Raw genomic sequence first — 17,367 nt, 5'->3', positions numbered from 1 at the left:
TTTATGTACTTAAAGGTGAAGTGTGAAATTATTTTTAAGTTCAAATAAGTTTTCCTATTCCAGCTTATTATGCAAATAAAAGTACAAGTAAGCCATTCAAAAGTTGACAAAAGGTAATTCTGACTTTATATCTCACAATTCTGACTTTATTTAATGCAATTGTGAGATAAAAAAGAAACAATTGCATGATATAAACTCAATTGTGAGAAATAAAGTTGCGAGTGTCAGTTAAAATCTCGCAGTTGAGACTTTTTCATGCATCTGAGGATTAATATCTTGCAGTTGCAACTTTATTTCTTTACTTTTCGGAATTGCGAGATATAATCTCTCCAATTTAGTCTCTATCTCGCAACTGTGACTTTATTGCGAGTTATAAAGTCACAATTGCATGAGGTAAAGTCACAATGGTGAGATTTAAATTCAGAGTTACCTCTTTTATTTTTTTATATCATATATTATTATTTTTTTGCATAGCATTACCACCAGCCTGACATAAAACATTGGTTCAACCAATGGCGTGAGTTTGGGGCAGAACTATCTGTTCCATCGACCAATGGTAGCTAGTGGGAGTGTAAAGGAAACCTGTTTGAAAACAATCATTATAAAGTATTTTCTAATTCTGTTAGGTGACACAAGTGATCCAGAAATTGCACACTTCACTTTTAAGTTAAAACTAAAGTGATTTTTCACCAGGATAACATTTTGGTAGAACATCCATCATAGTGAAGGATGAAGACTATGCAGGTATCACACATATCATTGAAGAAGAACAAGTTGTTTTTATACACTGCAGGCAATAAGACTCAAAGAGGTATTTTATTTATTTTTTTTTATCGAGAAAAGATTGATTGTACATCAGCTTACTGGTGATGTAGTCTTTGAAATGAAGACGCTTTCCACGAGGGTGAACAATAGCACCTATTCTTCTTATGATGACTTTTGGAGTCAAAGAAAACCCATGAACGGTTGCGAATGAAGGAACACTCATACAAGCACAGTTTAGCATCTGTCATACACAACTGAACAGCAGGTGCCAGATAATCAGAACTTTTGAAAACTCACTCGCTCTTGGAAACGGAGGCGCGTTTTGCAGCAGCCAGAGATCTCACGTTGAATGGAATGAATCTTTTAGAACAAGTGTGTCACATCAAACCCGCATGAATTTTCTCTTTACTTTGTTTATTGCTTCAAGCGCAAAGTAGCTGAATAGCCACAGATACATAATATAACGTAACACTATTTTCCACTTCAGTCACAATATAATTAATTCCAAAATAAGGAGCTAAAGTAGCACCTGCTCAATTTGCCATGATCATGATTTCAAATCTTCAAAAGATATTCAGTTTTGTTTCAGGTGCATAGTAGAAAATATACTGAATAGGGGAGACCGAGGCTAGTTGTCACACGATAATGTCTCCGGTTACACATGTATCCTTGTTTGCCTGAGATGAAGGGAATAAGACAAGGGCTTCAACTAGGTCGTTGGGAAGGAATCCCCAAAGCAATGTCGAAGTGAATTGAATCGAAAGGGAACTATAAGATTTTGAGTCAAAAGTCCAATTACACAAACGTGCTGAACTAATAATTTTATTTGTAGTTAACCAGATTGCAAAATCGTAAGAAACTGTACAAGTTGGCTTGTGCAAAAACATATGACTTTAATTACCATAGAGAAAAATCAACCAACCAAAGATCATTGTCCAGAAATGTACCGTTTATGTAATCAATATGATTCGTGCACCATATTTCAAGCCCTCTAAAGTTCAATGGATGTGTTTGTGTTCCATGCGTAATGCTCCTGTTCTACCCGCTCTGTATGGGACTTGAACCGGCGTCTCCGGCATGGGAGGCGTGTGCGCTAAAAAGGAGGCTAAAGGCTGCAGCCTCTACCGTCAGTCGCTAGTGCACCTCTTGAGGTCAGGAGAGTGAGGTTTATACGCATTGCACAGCTATCTATCAGCTGGCCAGCATTACACTCACCCTCCTAAACCTCACTCCCATCTGGGTCACGGCACCATTGTAACACTCCTGTTCTACCCGTTCCATTCGGGACTTGAACTGGTGTCTCCAGCATGGCAGGCGGGTGTGCTAACAAGGAGGCTAAAGGCTCTAGCGTCAGTCACTAGTGCACCTCTTGAGGTCAGGAGAGTGAGATTTATACGCATTGCACAGCTATCTATCAGCTGGCCACCATTACACTCACCCCCCTAAACCTCACTCCCATCTGGGTCACGGCACCATTGTAACGCTCCTGTTCTACCCGTTCCATTCGGGACTTGAACTGGCGTCTCCAACATGGGAGGCGGGTGCGCTAACAAGGAGGCTAAAGGCTCTAGCGTCAGTCACTAGTGCACCTCTTGAGGTCAGGAGAGTGAGATTTATATGCATTGCATAGCTATCTATCAGCTGGCCACCGTTACACTCACCCCCCTAAACCTCACTTCCATCTGGGTCACGGCACCATTGTAACACTCCTGTTCTACCCATTCCATACGGGACTCGAACTGGCGTCTCCGGCATGGGAGGCGGGTGTGCTAACAAGGAGGCTAAAGGCTCTAGCGTCAGTCGCTAGTGCACCTCTTGAGGTCAGGAGAGTGAGGTTTTTACACATTGCACAGCTATCTATCAGCTGGCCACCATTACACTCACCCCCCTAAACCTCACTTCCGTCTGGGTCACGGCACCATTGTAACGCTCCTGTTCTACCCACTCCATACAGGACTCAAACTGGCGTCTCCAACATGGGAGGCGGGTGCACTAACAAGGAGGCTAAAGGCTCTAGCGTCAGTCGCTAGTGCACCTCTTGAGGTCAGGAGAGTGAGGTTTATACACATTGCACAGCTATCTATCAGCTGGCCACCATTACTCATGGAAGAAAGAAAAACTTTTGGAATGACACAAGGGAACCGTATTACTTATAGAATATTGACTTACTGTCATTTGCATTGAATAAATAAATATGTAACGATTAACCAAATTTGTTCACTGATGTTACCTTTCTTAAAATACAGTCTTGGAAAGGAAGCTACAGTACCTAAAATCTGAGGCCTGTATTGTATGAATTTGAAATTCAGATTTTTAATAAGTTTGTCTGAATGGGAATAAAAGTCGTATGTTTTCTCACATTTTTGTTTTTTTGGGATTTTGATCAAGTTAACTTATCCGAATTATAACGAGTTTGTCATGAGATTGTCTTGGTGTTTTCTCTAGCAGTGGTATTGTATATTGGTTTCAAACATCTTGTTCAATGGTGCGTTTACATCATGTCGGAATTTACATTAAGTATGAAATTCTGACATGTAAAAAACATTAATGTCGTCATAGAAATCAAAATTAATTGTGTAACTCGTGGCTGCTATAATTTGGATCTCGCTCTCGGTGGGGCACGTGGTGAGTTGTCCGTGGATGCCGCGGAGAATAGAGTGAAGCCTCTACATACGCTATGTCTCCGCAGTAACATGCTCAATAAGCCACGTAATAAGATGTGTGGATTGACGGTCTCAGATGCGGAGGCAACTGAGATTTGTCCTCCGCCACCCGGATTGAGATGAGTAACAATGCCACCACGAGGACTTAGAGCACATTGGGAATTGGGCATTCCAAACTGTGGAGAAAAGGGGAGAAAATCAACAACAAAAAACAAAAAAAGAAAAGAAATCGCACACGTTTGTCATTTGTAAACTGGATTTCAGTAGCACACAGTTTGAATCCGAGATGCTGTAGCCTGCTCTGAGACTTGTTATGGTGTTGGTTGAGACGTGCGTTCTGCTCACTGTAGATACTCTCTTGTAGAGCCTCATGGCTTAATTTTTCAGTGTGGCAAATCGATGTGGCTTTATAGCATGTGACATGACAAAGCCACAAGAAAACCCACACATGTAACACCACGACCTGTCATTTTACTGTTAAAATCATGACTTCCTGTGAAACAGCCGAGAGCGCAGTCAAGAAAATAACAGCTTTATCTAACGGAGTGATAGATAAGAATTGCTCTTTTGATGCCTGATGATTGAAACATCACTAGCAGGGTTTTAGATGCTTTGACTACCAAAAACTACTAAAAGTACCATGTTTTTTTTTGTTTGTTTTTTTTCTAACATGCACTATGGTAATAGCATTTCGCTTTGTATAAAACATTTCATAGCAGAGAAAAGTTCATCCAAATTATCAAAATTTCGTAGTGAAATGAGTTCACAAACCAAAGAGTAGCATAGTGTTACCATGTTTTCTTTACATGTTTCAATGAAAGTACCATGGTTTTACCTTTGTGTGTGTGTGTGTGTGTGTGTGTGTCTGAGAGAGAGAGAGAGAGAGAGAGAGAGAGAGAGAGAGAGCATCCCTATATTTCTGTAAGGTAAGCTGACTATCATCATGGCCGTAATCACCATAGACATTGAGGGGGACATAGCAACACCCCCCCCCCCCCCCCCCCACACACACACACACACACTATTCATAATATTGGTCTACTGTATCTACTGTAATGGATTTTTTCCATGGTTAATTATTACATTATTAAATTTGGTCCCCATCAATCCTGATTATGTGGTTACATCCTTGATTATGATACTCTACCAGACACTGTAGCCTTGATTTAGCGACCTGTTACATTCATAAATTAATTCCCACAAAGAACCCATGCATGATCTTGTTCACAATAAAAAACATAATCATTCACATTTTAGACACATGTTAATGTTTTGATTAGTAGTTAATTAGTAGTTATTTTAAATTAGCCCTAGTTTGTTAATAGTTCTCAATGAGGCAGATCAAATTCAGTAATTACTGATTACCTAACAGTGAACTACCTCAGTCATCAGTTCACTATTACTTACTGATTGGTTAATCATGTTTCCATATTAGTTAATAGTAGTAACTAAAGTGTTAATGTAGTACTACTCATTTGTCCTGCATTAATTCCTGCATAATTACCTGTTAACGATGGACCATTATTATAAAGTGTTACCGATATGTCTAATAAATTAAAGGCAAGATTTTTAAACAGCTGTGCATAACATTCATAGAAATCAATCATAATCCCTAATCTATGTCTATGTGGGATTAAATATTAAATTACAATTGCTCTGTTGTTAAATGAATATTTCATAATGCTCTTCTGAAGCTGGCATTATTTCCTAGAAATGTCTTCCCTAGAAATATTACTGATGCTCAGCAGACGGTCTGCTGTACCCTCGGCACGTCTGTTCAAACATGAGTTAAAGAAAATATCACTTTTCCCCTCCAACCTTGTTTCTTCTTGTGGAAGTCGGTCATGTCGTTGCTCAAGGTCTGTTTCCATCTCTGCCCATTACACTTCCTCTTCATTGCAGTAGTTTCCTGTCACAAATATTAGAACAGCTCACTGAACATTCTACTGCTGATCAAGTGAACTTGGAAAACCACACCGTCTCTGTGGCAATACATTTGACATTTGTGAAATGTATTCTATAAAAGCTGTTAAAAAGAGTTTGTTAATCAGATTACAACAAACTGAGCTGAAGTATTAACAAGGATATTAGCTATATGTGTTAGTAATGGGCTTTTTAAGCTCAAAGATAATGCATGAATAATGTTAAAAGATGTTGAAATCCTGAGACTCTTGCTGGAGGGGAAAAACATAATTGTGCAAATGACTCATTTAAGACAGTTATGAAACCTTTAGACTGCAAGAAGAACTCTCTCTCTTTTAAGAAAATTTCACAATTAAGAAATATCAAATATGCATGGACGACCTACTACATTTGCCAAAATGTGCAGTATACATCAAGGAATACTGTTTGCCACAACTCAGCTTGGCCTTCTATAATTGTCCTTTTAATACAAAATTGCATTTTAAAAAATGCAAAATAACCTATTTTTTTCTGATATGATCACTGGACACAGCTCCCTAAATTAAACAGTGTCCGCCCACTTTTTCAGCTGTCTCAGTTCCGGAAGTATTTTTCCCATAATTTTTTTTTTTTTTTTTTTTTCACTAGAGATTTTATAAAAACCCTTTATAAAAGAGTTCTTGTAACATCCGAGGTTGTAACTCCTCCTACCAACCACCAGAGGGAGCCCTTTCCCAAACTCTGTACCGTTTCTTCTTTGGTGACTTCCTGTTTTGAACTATATAAATGCTGTTCCATTGTTCATTGTGAAGTATTGCCAGTTTACCCTGCCTTACCAAACGTTTTTCCATGGCCATTGCTGATTGTTCTCTTGTTATGACCATTGCCCATTTTCCTGGATTTACTGCCTTTTGGATACCCTTTTGTTTTGTTTGCCTTGTTGGATTGTCTTTTTGGTTTATTGGATTATACCGCCTGCTTAACAACTACCTCTATTTGCTTGCCGATTTGGATTGTTTGCTTGTGTACTTTAATAAACTTCCTGCACATGGATCCTAACACCGACTTCATGGCCAGTTTGTTAACAGTTCTAAGTGACAAACCAAACCAACCAACTCCGATGTGAATCACAACATCGCACACTTTGAGTTGAAGCAAAAAAAAAAAAAAAGCTTTTGAAAATCACACAGAAAGACAAAGATTTAAGACTGTGTACTTCCATTCTTTAATGAGGGAATGAACTAGAATCTGATGAAGTATTGCGAATGACAAAATCCAATTAAAAAATGAGAAAAATCTAAAACTGTTGCATTTCTAGTCGCTGCAGAGCTCTTTCGGTGTGCTTTGTTTCCACAATTCTCTGATTGGTGGATCTTTCTCTGCAGGATTATGGGTAGTGTAGTTCTTCACCAGGAAACTTTCATTTTTTTAGGTTTGCAGAGTCCTCCCTTGTTCATATTACTCAACAATGCATGTAACCAAGTGAACTTAATTTAGTTGTTTCAATTAAAAAAGTTTGTGTTGGGACAACATTAAACAAAAAAGTAACTGAAACTGGGCATCATTTCTAGTTCCCGGCATGCTTTACATGGTACTCGATATGGATAGTAAATGTTCAAATTAAATGTTATTTTGTGTGTTTTTGTGCAAGATGATGATAAAGGGGGATACTCTTAGTGTTTAAGGTTGTGTTATGTTGAGACTTAGAAGAGTTTCTGTTCTGTTGGTGTTTTGGGAGTTACCATAAAGAGTGGAGCTTGAGCTTATGTTGAGGACATGTACAATAGGTACATGATAGTCATTGCTTTCTTCGTTGATTGCTTGCTATACTAACCACAGGGTTCCTGTAGCTCAACTGGTAGAGCATGGGTTTGAATCTCAGGGAACACACAAACTGATAATAAGTACACTGAATGCAATGTTGGTCAGGTTGGATAAAAGCATCTGCCAAATGCATAAATGTAAAAATGTAAACCATAGCATAGTCATCAATCTGAACTCTGCTTTACACCAGCATGGATTTAGCATGCAAACAGTCACTGTCACTAGCCAGAACATAAAGAAATAAATGAGATTTATTTGATGTACTTTAAAATGTCTAATTTTGTTGGGTTTACACAAAATATTTGAGCAAAGACAGCGTAGTAATTTTAAGTTAAGAAAACGTCCTGGTTACTTTCGTAACCTCCGTTCCCTGATGGAGGGAACGAGATGTTGTGTCGATGTAGTGACACTAGGGGTCACTCTTGGGAGCCCCAAACACCTCTGCTTTTTGAAAAAAGGCCAATGGGAATTGAATTTGAATTTGCATGCCACTCCCCCAGAGATATGGGTATAAAAGGAGCTGGTATGCAACCACTCATTCAGGTTTTGTGCTGAGGAGCCGAGACAAGGTCCCGGCCATTTCAGCGGGTAGTTCAGTGTTGTGGCAAGAGGGACACAACGTCTCGTTCCCTCCATCAGGGAACGGAGGTTACGAAAGTAACCAGGATGTTCCCTTTCTGTCACTCACTCGATGTTGTGTCGATGTAGTGACACTAGGGGTCCCTGTACAAAATGCCACAATTAGCTGAACTACGTTACGTGGACTGGCAGTGCGAGATGGGCAGACCGCTGTGTGCCTCGTAGCCAGCACACCATGCCATCCCGTAACCTCACCCAATGCTTTTATGAGCGTCAAACGGTCCTTCGGGAAAAAGTCAACTGCCTAAAAATCAGGGACAGGCTAGCCCAGCCATGGCCTCTTTTCCTAATTTTTCTCCCCAAAAAGAGTGAAATTTGTTAACCAACTGGGGGCCATAAATGTCTACGTCGGGGGGGTGTCACTCCCAAGGGGAAGACACCACGGAGACCACACCCCACCCAGAGAAGGGGGGGCATTTTCAGTGGAAATACGTCACATGGTCTTACCGAGTCTTGTCGGAAGTATGTCATGTGGAGAAGTCGCATGGTAGGTCCTACCCGAGGGGGGAGGAGTTTCTACAAACATGGTGACCGGGGGCAGAGGGAATGACCTGCTCCTCGTCCTCCCTGACCTTACACAGGGTCTGTGCAAGTAGGCTCACTGGGGGAAATGCGTATTTGCATAGTCCAGGGGGTCAGCTGTGTGCCAGCGTGTCTATACCGAGGGGTGCCTCGGTCAGGGCGTACCAAAGCGGGCAGTGGGAGGATTACCAGGAAGCAAACAGGTCTACCTGTGCTCGACCGAATCAACTCCAAATCAACTGGACCACCTGGGGGTGGAGTCTCCACTCTGCCCTGAGCATAACCTGTCGTGACAGCGCGTCCGCTGCGGTTTTGAAGTCGCCCGGGATGTGAGTGGCTTGTAGCGACTTGAGGCGCTGCTGACTCCAGAGGAGGAGGCAGCGGACGAGTTGTGACATGCAACGGGAGCGTAGACCGCCTTGACGGTTGATGTATGCTACCATCGCTGTGTTTTCCATCCGAACCAACATGTGCTTGCCCTGGATCAACGGCCGGAACCTCCGCAGGGCAAGCAGTACTGCCAACAACTCGAGGCAGTTGATGTGCCAACGCAGCCGCGGGCCAGTCCAGGAGCCGGCGGCTGTGTGCCCATTGCATACGGCGCCCCAGCCTGTCTTGGAGGCGTCTGTCATAACCGTGACGCGCCTGGAGACCTGCTCTAGGGGAACCCCTGCCCGTAGAAATGCTAGTTTGTTCCAAGGGCTGAAGAGGTGGCGACAGATCGGCGCGATGACCACGCGATGTGTCCCGTGGTGCCATGCCCATCTCGGGACTCGAGTCTGAAGCCAGTGCTGAAGCGGTCTCATATGCATCATCCCGAGCGGTGTGGCAACCGCAGAGGATGCCATATGCCCCAGGAGCCTCTGAAAAAGTTTCAGTGGAACCACTGTCTTCTGTCTGAACGCCTTCAGACAGTTCAGCACTGACTGTGCGCGCTCGTTTGTGAGGCGCGCCATCATCGAGACTGAGTCCAACTCCAAACCGAGAAAAGAGATGCTCTGAACCGGGGAGAGCTTTCTCTTTTCCCAGTTGACCCGAAGCCCTAGACGGCTGAGGTGCCTGAGCACCAGGTCCCTGTGTGCGCACAGTAACTCTCGAGAGTGAGCTAGGATCAGCCAGTCATCGAGGTAGTTGAGTATGTGGATGCCCACTTCCCTTAGTGGGGCAAGGGCTGCCTCTGCAACCTTCGTGAAGACGCGAGGGGACAAGGACCAGCCGAAGGGGAGGACCTTGTACTGGTATGCCCGGCCCTACCGCTACCGCTGCGAACCAATCTTGATGCCGAACACTCGCTAAAATGTGTTTTTGCATCAGCATCTTGAACAGGAGTCTGTGCAAGGCCCGGTTCAGAACTCAGAGAACTGGAACTCTAGGGGAACCCCTGCCCATAGAAATGTTAGGTCGTTCCAAGGGCTGAAGAGGCGGTGACAGAACTGGAGCGCCAAACCTGCCAAAATGGGACGGTGGACGGCTGTCGTGACGACGGCCGTTCGCACCTGACATGTATCTCAGGGAACAAGGAAACTACTCTTTTGTTGAAGTCATGTAAATGAATTGCAAATGGTGAACCTAATTTGCATAAATAACACATTGAAGTGTTTTTGTTTATTACATTTCAATTCTTGTAAATTGTGAGTAAAGTGCACAGATGATGTAATGAGTGTCACCGGAGATCAGGGTTAGATTGTTTTGATGCTGTGTTGTTTCTTGTTGAGTACATAGTATTTGAAATGTATGCACATTCATAGAACACCAGCAAGCATCCTTCATGAGATAAAGAATAATGCTTTTGCTTGATACTGCATTCTAAAACTCTTCTTAGTCATGCATTAATGTTGATTCTCTGACAAAATCAATAAATTACAGTCCAGTAGGTAATGAGCTGTACAGTGCACCTCTTAATAATGTGGAAATAGAATCTTGAAGGGCCTAATCATTCTAGAGAGAATGATTACAACACAGGCAAATAACCAGTGATTGAATATTGCTCGCCAGCTGCATCTCTAACATACTAAATTGGTAAAATTTGACACTACACTGGATTTTTTAAAAGTAATCCTATTGTGTTTAAGTGAATACATTTGATCTTGATTCAAAGCTAAACTACATAAAAGCAGCCTTTCTGTGATATTTTTTAAAATAAATGTATTAAACATTTTCAGGCACTTAGAAGCTTCATACTGTATGTACAGTAGAAAAAATCTCATAGCAAACACATTGAGCACCACTCAGAACACATTGGAAATCGCATAGCAACATCTTAGCATCACGGCGGCAAGTTTTGCATGGCCAAAACTCTTCTCACATTTGCTTTAGAAAATGTGAAAATCTATAATCTAAATGTATCTACTGTAGTTTGATATAAATAATGAATCATGACATTAGTCAACTCTTTGTCTTTCAGCTTCCTGTAATGAGCGGAGCTTTCATGGATGCGTCACCTGTGGATGACTACAGTACAGAACGTTCTCTCTTTAATTCATTGGCCAGTGTGAATGCAGCGCCCCCCGCATCAGCACCTGCGCAACAGGATGAGCAGCGCCGCGTGTCCAGCGATGCCGTCTGGCTGTGGATTGCCATCATCGCCACCATCGGCAACATCGTGGTGGTTGGAGTAGTTTACGCTTTTACTTTCTGACCCCTCGTTTCTTAAGAATCTCAATGAGGCTCAACAATCGCCTCTGTGGACTGTGGATGTGGTGTCCTAAATGACAAATGTCCCATACTGGTGGAGATACACTTTCAGTTTTTAACCAAGGAGCTATACTATATATATATATATATGTGGAGAGCGTTATAAGCTAGTATTCACATTCATCTCAATGGCAGTTGCTTGGCATGGTGCATGCATCCCTGGAAGTTCGTGATTAGGATTATAATCACAGAACTACACAGAGATAATCACCTGCGTCGTAAATGGCATTTTGATTCATCTCTTTGGAGCCTCAGGAAAAGGATGACAACATTAATTGGCTGATGGCACCGCAAGAACGCACACAGTCCCAAACCTTATCGATTATCCTAAGCTGTGACGTCAAAGGCAGCAGAAAGCGAAACGAAGAAGTCCATTTGACACTTTTAAGAACCCTCTATCAGTCACTGGTAAAACATCTACGAATAATATAAGTAATATATATATGTTGCGTGTATAAAGGTAGCCAGCTTGTAGGTAGCTGTGTGGTATGTGTAAACCTCACTCTTGTGGCCTCAAGAGGCGCACTAGCGACTGACACTATGGCCTTTAGCCTCCTTGTTAGCACACCCACCTCACATGCTGGAGACCCTGGTTCAAATCCCAGTTGGAGCATATCAAGCAGGACTGGTTACAGTAGTGCCATGACCTGGATGGGAGTGAGGTTTAGGGGGTTGAGTGTAAAGGTAGCCAGCTGGTAAGTAGCTGTGCATTGTGTAAACCTCACACCCCTGGCCTCAAGAAGCATGCTAGGGGCTGTAGCCTTTAGCCTCCTCTTTAGCGCGCCCGCCTCCCATGCTGGAAACCCCGGTTCAAATCCCGCTCGTAGCGTGTCGAGCAGAACCGGTTATAATTGCAAAAAAACTAATAAAAAAGATTGGTTCTTTCTGAATGACCATTGATGGAGAAAGTTTATTTTTGCCTCAACACCAGCAGGGGCTATCCAGGCCAAGCTAACCAGACAAAACCTTGTCTCCATGCTTAAATCCTTTTTTCCCCCTTATTACCATTTAGAGACCTCATGCAGGGGAAGTACAAATGGATTCATTAGTGATAAACATTCACTGAAAGAATTGGACCACCCTAAAAATCCCCTAGAGACTCCAAAAGCAGTTCTGGGAAGTGGAACTCAATTATTTGGATGCAGTGAGCGTGAATTCTGAAACATTTTTTTATTATTATTTAATCTTTGATACAAAGTGAGTATTCTACTTGTTTTAATGGATTTGTAAATGTATTGCTTGTTTTGTGATTTGTTATTAGAGAATGATAGCCTACTTTTGGATACTTTTATCACTAAGTTCTCAGTAGCACAGGTTGCCATGGCAAAGTTTTGTGAGTTACAACTTTAATTAAATATAAGGCTGAATCATAATTATCATTCTGTGAATTATTGTTCCGGAAATTGTGATGGTTGACAGTGCAACATGATCACATGGGAAGGCAGCATGTTGTTTCAGAGAGTTCAGTAAGGATCATTCATATTATGCTGACTCACCGGTAAGCTGAGACCGATTTAAGCTAAAGAAAAGTCAACATACTGTTTTTGATTTCACTGTGAGATCAGTCTGTACAGTGACAACATCTGGCAGACCTATTTAGACCTATTTTTGACAAAAGAAATATTTGGGACAACTGTTTTTGTGTCAGTGTGAACAAGGTCTTTATGATGAAAACAGATGTTTCATTATAATTCTTTATTGTTTTTTTCACAGCAGACATATTAACATCATCTTGATTATCAAGAAAAAGATCATTTAAATGTCTGATTCAGTTGCCATGGCGTTTCTCTCCTCCAGAATTGTATCAGCCACTGCAAGAGTCTCTTCCTAAACTTTTGAAACTATAAATTGGCTTTGATCCGCTGTGGTCCAGTGGCAGCTGTTGCCATGGTGATAAATCCTCTCTAATTAAGAACATTAATGAACTCTTCATTAGATGGACATACTGAAGGAGTATTGAGTCAGGCTTTCTCATTATTTAGTGCCATTTTCCTTTGTTTTAACAATGACAATATGGACTCAAGTAATTGCGAGCCGTTTTAGCATTTAATCACTTGCATCTATAATTTCATTTTCAAAAATTTCAAAATATAATTATATATATCTGTAATGGTTTATATAAAGAATCACAAGAAATTATTTAAGTTTATGACATACCTGCCAACACTCCCGATTTTACCTGGTTTCTCCTGTTTTTCTACCCCTCCTCCCTCTGTAATCCTGATTTAAGTTTTCTCCCAATAAACTCATGATTTTTATCCAACCACACTTTTCTCATGAGTGTTTATTAGACCTACAGGTGTGGGGTTGCCACCCATCCCGTAAAATTCGGGATTGTCAGGTATTTACTTTAGATATGAAATGATGCGTCCCGTAACGAATCAGTATAGGACGTGATTTGTCTGGACTGTCTGAAAAGTCCACACATTGTGCTAAAATTGTGGATTTTTTTATTGAAAAACAGAAGGTTCGATATAAATGTTCAATAATTATTATTATTTTTATTTTATTTTTATACTATAAAAAAAAAAAATATATAGATCCAACAATGTATGAATACTATCACTGAGTCATAAAGACAAGAATACAAAAGAAACAAAATACAAATAAACCAACACAGGTGTATACATAAAGAAGATAAGTAATCGAAGAAATAAAAATAATTATATTTTTTTAAAAGTCATGGGTCACAAAAGTTCTCAGCATATAAGATATACACTTTTTATTATTAATAACTCAAAAAGCATTTATTGCTAAAACTGTGAAGGATGTGGTAAGGGACCATCTGAATACATTTCTTGGTATTATGCATCATCAGTGTAGTATTACTGACCGACTGCCACTCCCTGTATGCATATTACGCAGTCTGCGTAGTGCACCTACGTCCTACAGGGCACCATCTTACCTTAGGGGGGCACCAGAAACTCCACTGCCGTTCCTCGCACATTCGAGGATGTATGTAACATCTCCCTATTTTTCACAATCTGATGTTGGCAGGTATGGTTTATGATATAAATTCCGATTACGAAAATGTGGTTGAAGTACGAGTGATTTATTCCAGATATATAGTATCAGAATAGAATGTGCATATTTACTGTACATTTGAAAGGACTTCAGTATGCAGCACAACAGTAGATGATGTCAAACATCTTATGGCATCTTATGTATTTCTTCATCTTAGAACCAATGGACTATTAACCCAAATGCTCCTGTTTTTTATACATATGAAAAAATAGCTGTATTGGTGATATGAAATGACTGAAGCTGTCAACATATATAATCTGATGATATAAAAATGTTTAAAAGAATTGTCTTTATTTTTCAAAAGTCATTTTTTTGGGAGAAAAATGTTATTTACTATTAAAATGTAAATAACCAATATCATTCGTTTCCCTGTCTTCAACTTTTCAATTAAGAAATGATGAAAAGATGATAACTTCACAGCAGACTGTTGAATTATCTGCATAAACTGATTGACCCAAAGCATGAGTCAGTGATGACATCATAATGGAGCTCAGCTGATATTGTTTTAATGAGCTAATATGAATATAACACATATATCAAACCAGTGTACTATGGAGGTTAAGCTTTAATTATACACAGATTAAAGGCAGCTCAATTAATGTCATTAACATGCTCGCTGGTGATACAGGGAATTACTCAGCTATCACTCATTGTTTGTCTATATTGTCCACTTGTATTATGGATTGTGTAGGTCAACGTCATCTACTAACTGGGAAGTCTCCCAGGATTATGATGTTAAATGTGTTGAAATGTGCCAGGACTTTCAGAACAGTTTTCTCATAATATGTAATAATCTTTTTGTCATAAACGTTTCTTTTGGAATACCTGAAGAAACAGATGAAAATGTTTACATTAGAAAGTAAAACAGCCAAGGGGGGAACTTCAAGATGGACATGTCAAATAGCATCTACATCAACAATGAAAGGTGTATATTTTATGTGCTGTAACTGGCCTATTCTCTGCCATCTGTTCCATTTATATATATATATATATATATATATATAATTTATGCATTTAAATTTCATAACAAAATTCCATTAAAATGAATGGAGTATTCTTTAACAAAAAAAAATAAATAAATAAATAAATGTATTACTTTAATTTTGTTTAACATTGCACAATTACATTTTATAGAAGTGCGTAGATCTTATAAATAGGCTAAAATAAATATATATTTTGTTAGTGATTCTATGATGGAAACATATCATTTGATTAATCTAAAACTCATAATACAGGTATGATACAACGACAGACAAATCTTTTATCATTTTTAGTCTTTTTTTTTTTTTTTTTTTTTGGTCATCAGTTTGTGCTAATGGCATACCCTAGAAATTCTGCTTATACTTGGTATGTCATTGTTGAGACAGACCTGAAAAAATACCATAAATCAATGTGTTCATCAACATGTCTCACACATCACAGCTGCTGTCAGATGAGTGGATATACCAGCTCCTCATGGAGACATGTTTTTTTTTAAACTGTCCATCTAAAACCTCTACTAGATTGTATTGTGCTGATGGAAGGATTTAATTTGCTGATGCACACACATGAAAAGTGTACAAGTTCATTTTAGTCCTTTGGGTTTAATTATATTCAGAAACAGAGTGAAAAACAAACATGTTTCCAGTGAGTAACTTTTTAAGTTGTGCTCATAATATTTGTTCTAAGGTTACAAACGAAATGTTTATTATTTTAAATTTTATGTGATTATTATTAGTATGCTAGTAACAATTAAAAAAAGTAAATAAGTAAAAGTGATTTATTAAAATGTATACACCCTCTTGTTGTTCCAAACCCATATGACTTTCTTTCTTCCATGGAACACAAAAGGAGACGTTATAGACAGAATTTTAGGGACTGACTGTCAGCCTCAGTCACCATTCACTGTCACTGTCAAAAACATACAGTGTGACCAGAGTAGTATGATTTTTTAAAACAAATTAATCTTATGAACCGGTTCTTTTTAGTGAATCAACGACATACAACGCAATCAGAGTAGTGTGATTCTAGAACAAATGACTCTTATGAACCAGTTCATTTTAGTGAATCAACGACATACAGCGCGACCAGAGTAGTGCGATTCTAGAACAAATGACTCTTATGAACCAGTTCATTTTAGTGAATCAACGACATACAACGCAATCAGAGTAGTGTGATTCTAGAACAAATGACTCTTATGAACCAGTTCATTTTAGTGAATCAACGACATACAGCGCGACCAGAGTAGTGTGATTCTAGAACAAATGACTCTTATGAACCAGTTCATTTTAGTGAATCAACGACATACAGCGCAACCAGAGTAGTGTGATTCTAGAACAAATGACTCTTATGAACCAGTTCATTTTAGTGAATCAACGACATACAGCGCAACCAGAGCAGTGTGATTCTAGAACAAATGACTCTTATGAACCAGTTCATTTTAGTGAATCAACGACATATAATGCAACCAGAGTAGTGCGATTCTACAACAAATGACTCTTATGAACCAGTTCATTTTAGTGAATCAATGACATACAGCGCAATCAGAATAGTGCGATTCTAGAACAAATGACTCTTATGAACCGGTTCATTTTAGTGAATCAACGATATACAGCGCAACCAGAGTAGTGCGATTCTAGAACAAATAACTCTTATGAACCAGTTCATTTTAGTAAATCAACGACATATAGCACAATCAGAATAGTGCGATTCTAGAACAAATTATTCTTAAGAACCAGTTCTTTTTACTGAATCAACGACATATAATGCAACCAAAGTAGTGCGATTCTACAATAAATGACTCTTATGAACCAGTTCTTTTTAGTGAATCAACGACATACAGCGCGACCAGAGTAGTGCGATTCTAGAACAAATGACTCTTATGAACCAGTTCATTTTAGTGAATCAACGACATACAACGCAATCAGAGTAGTGTGATTCTAGAACAAATGACTCTTATGAACCAGTTCATTTTAGTGAATCAACGACATACAGCGCGACCAGAGTAGTGTGATTCTAGAACAAATGACTCTTATGAACCAGTTCATTTTAGTGAATCAATGACATACAGCGCAACCAGAGTAGTGTGATTCTAGAACAAATGACTCTTATGAACCAGTTCATTTTAGTGAATCAACGACATACAGCGCAACCAGAGCAGTGTGATTCTAGAACAAATGACTCTTATGAACCAGTTCATTTTAGTGAATCAACGACATATAATGCAACCAGAGTAGTGCGATTCTGCAACAAATGATTCTTATGAAGCAGTTCATTTTAGTGAATCAATGACATACAGCGCAATCAGAATAGTGCGATTCTAGAACAAATGACTCTTATGAACCGGTTCATTTTA

At 39.6% G+C, this 17,367-nt stretch overlaps 1 protein-coding gene across 1 annotated transcript in view; it reads left to right on the top strand.

Annotated features, from left to right (window-relative positions):
• The window catches only part of LOC127410751 (uncharacterized protein C14orf132-like), an 18,458-nt gene extending 3,365 nt beyond the window's left edge, over positions 1–15,093 (top strand). Inside the window, exon 2 of the mRNA XM_051645972.1 lies at positions 10,720–15,093. Coding sequence (XP_051501932.1) covers positions 10,720–10,953 — 234 coding nt within the window. The 3' untranslated portion in view covers positions 10,954–15,093. The remainder of the gene's footprint in view (positions 1–10,719) is intronic.
• The last annotated feature ends 2,274 nt before the right edge of the window (positions 15,094–17,367 follow it).

This window comes from Myxocyprinus asiaticus, chromosome 20 (assembly GCF_019703515.2).
Source record: "Myxocyprinus asiaticus isolate MX2 ecotype Aquarium Trade chromosome 20, UBuf_Myxa_2, whole genome shotgun sequence".
Classification (NCBI taxonomy): domain Eukaryota; kingdom Metazoa; phylum Chordata; class Actinopteri; order Cypriniformes; family Catostomidae; genus Myxocyprinus; species Myxocyprinus asiaticus.
The sequence above is the reverse complement of the archived record's forward strand: the minus strand, read 5'-3'. Positions and strand labels throughout refer to the sequence as shown.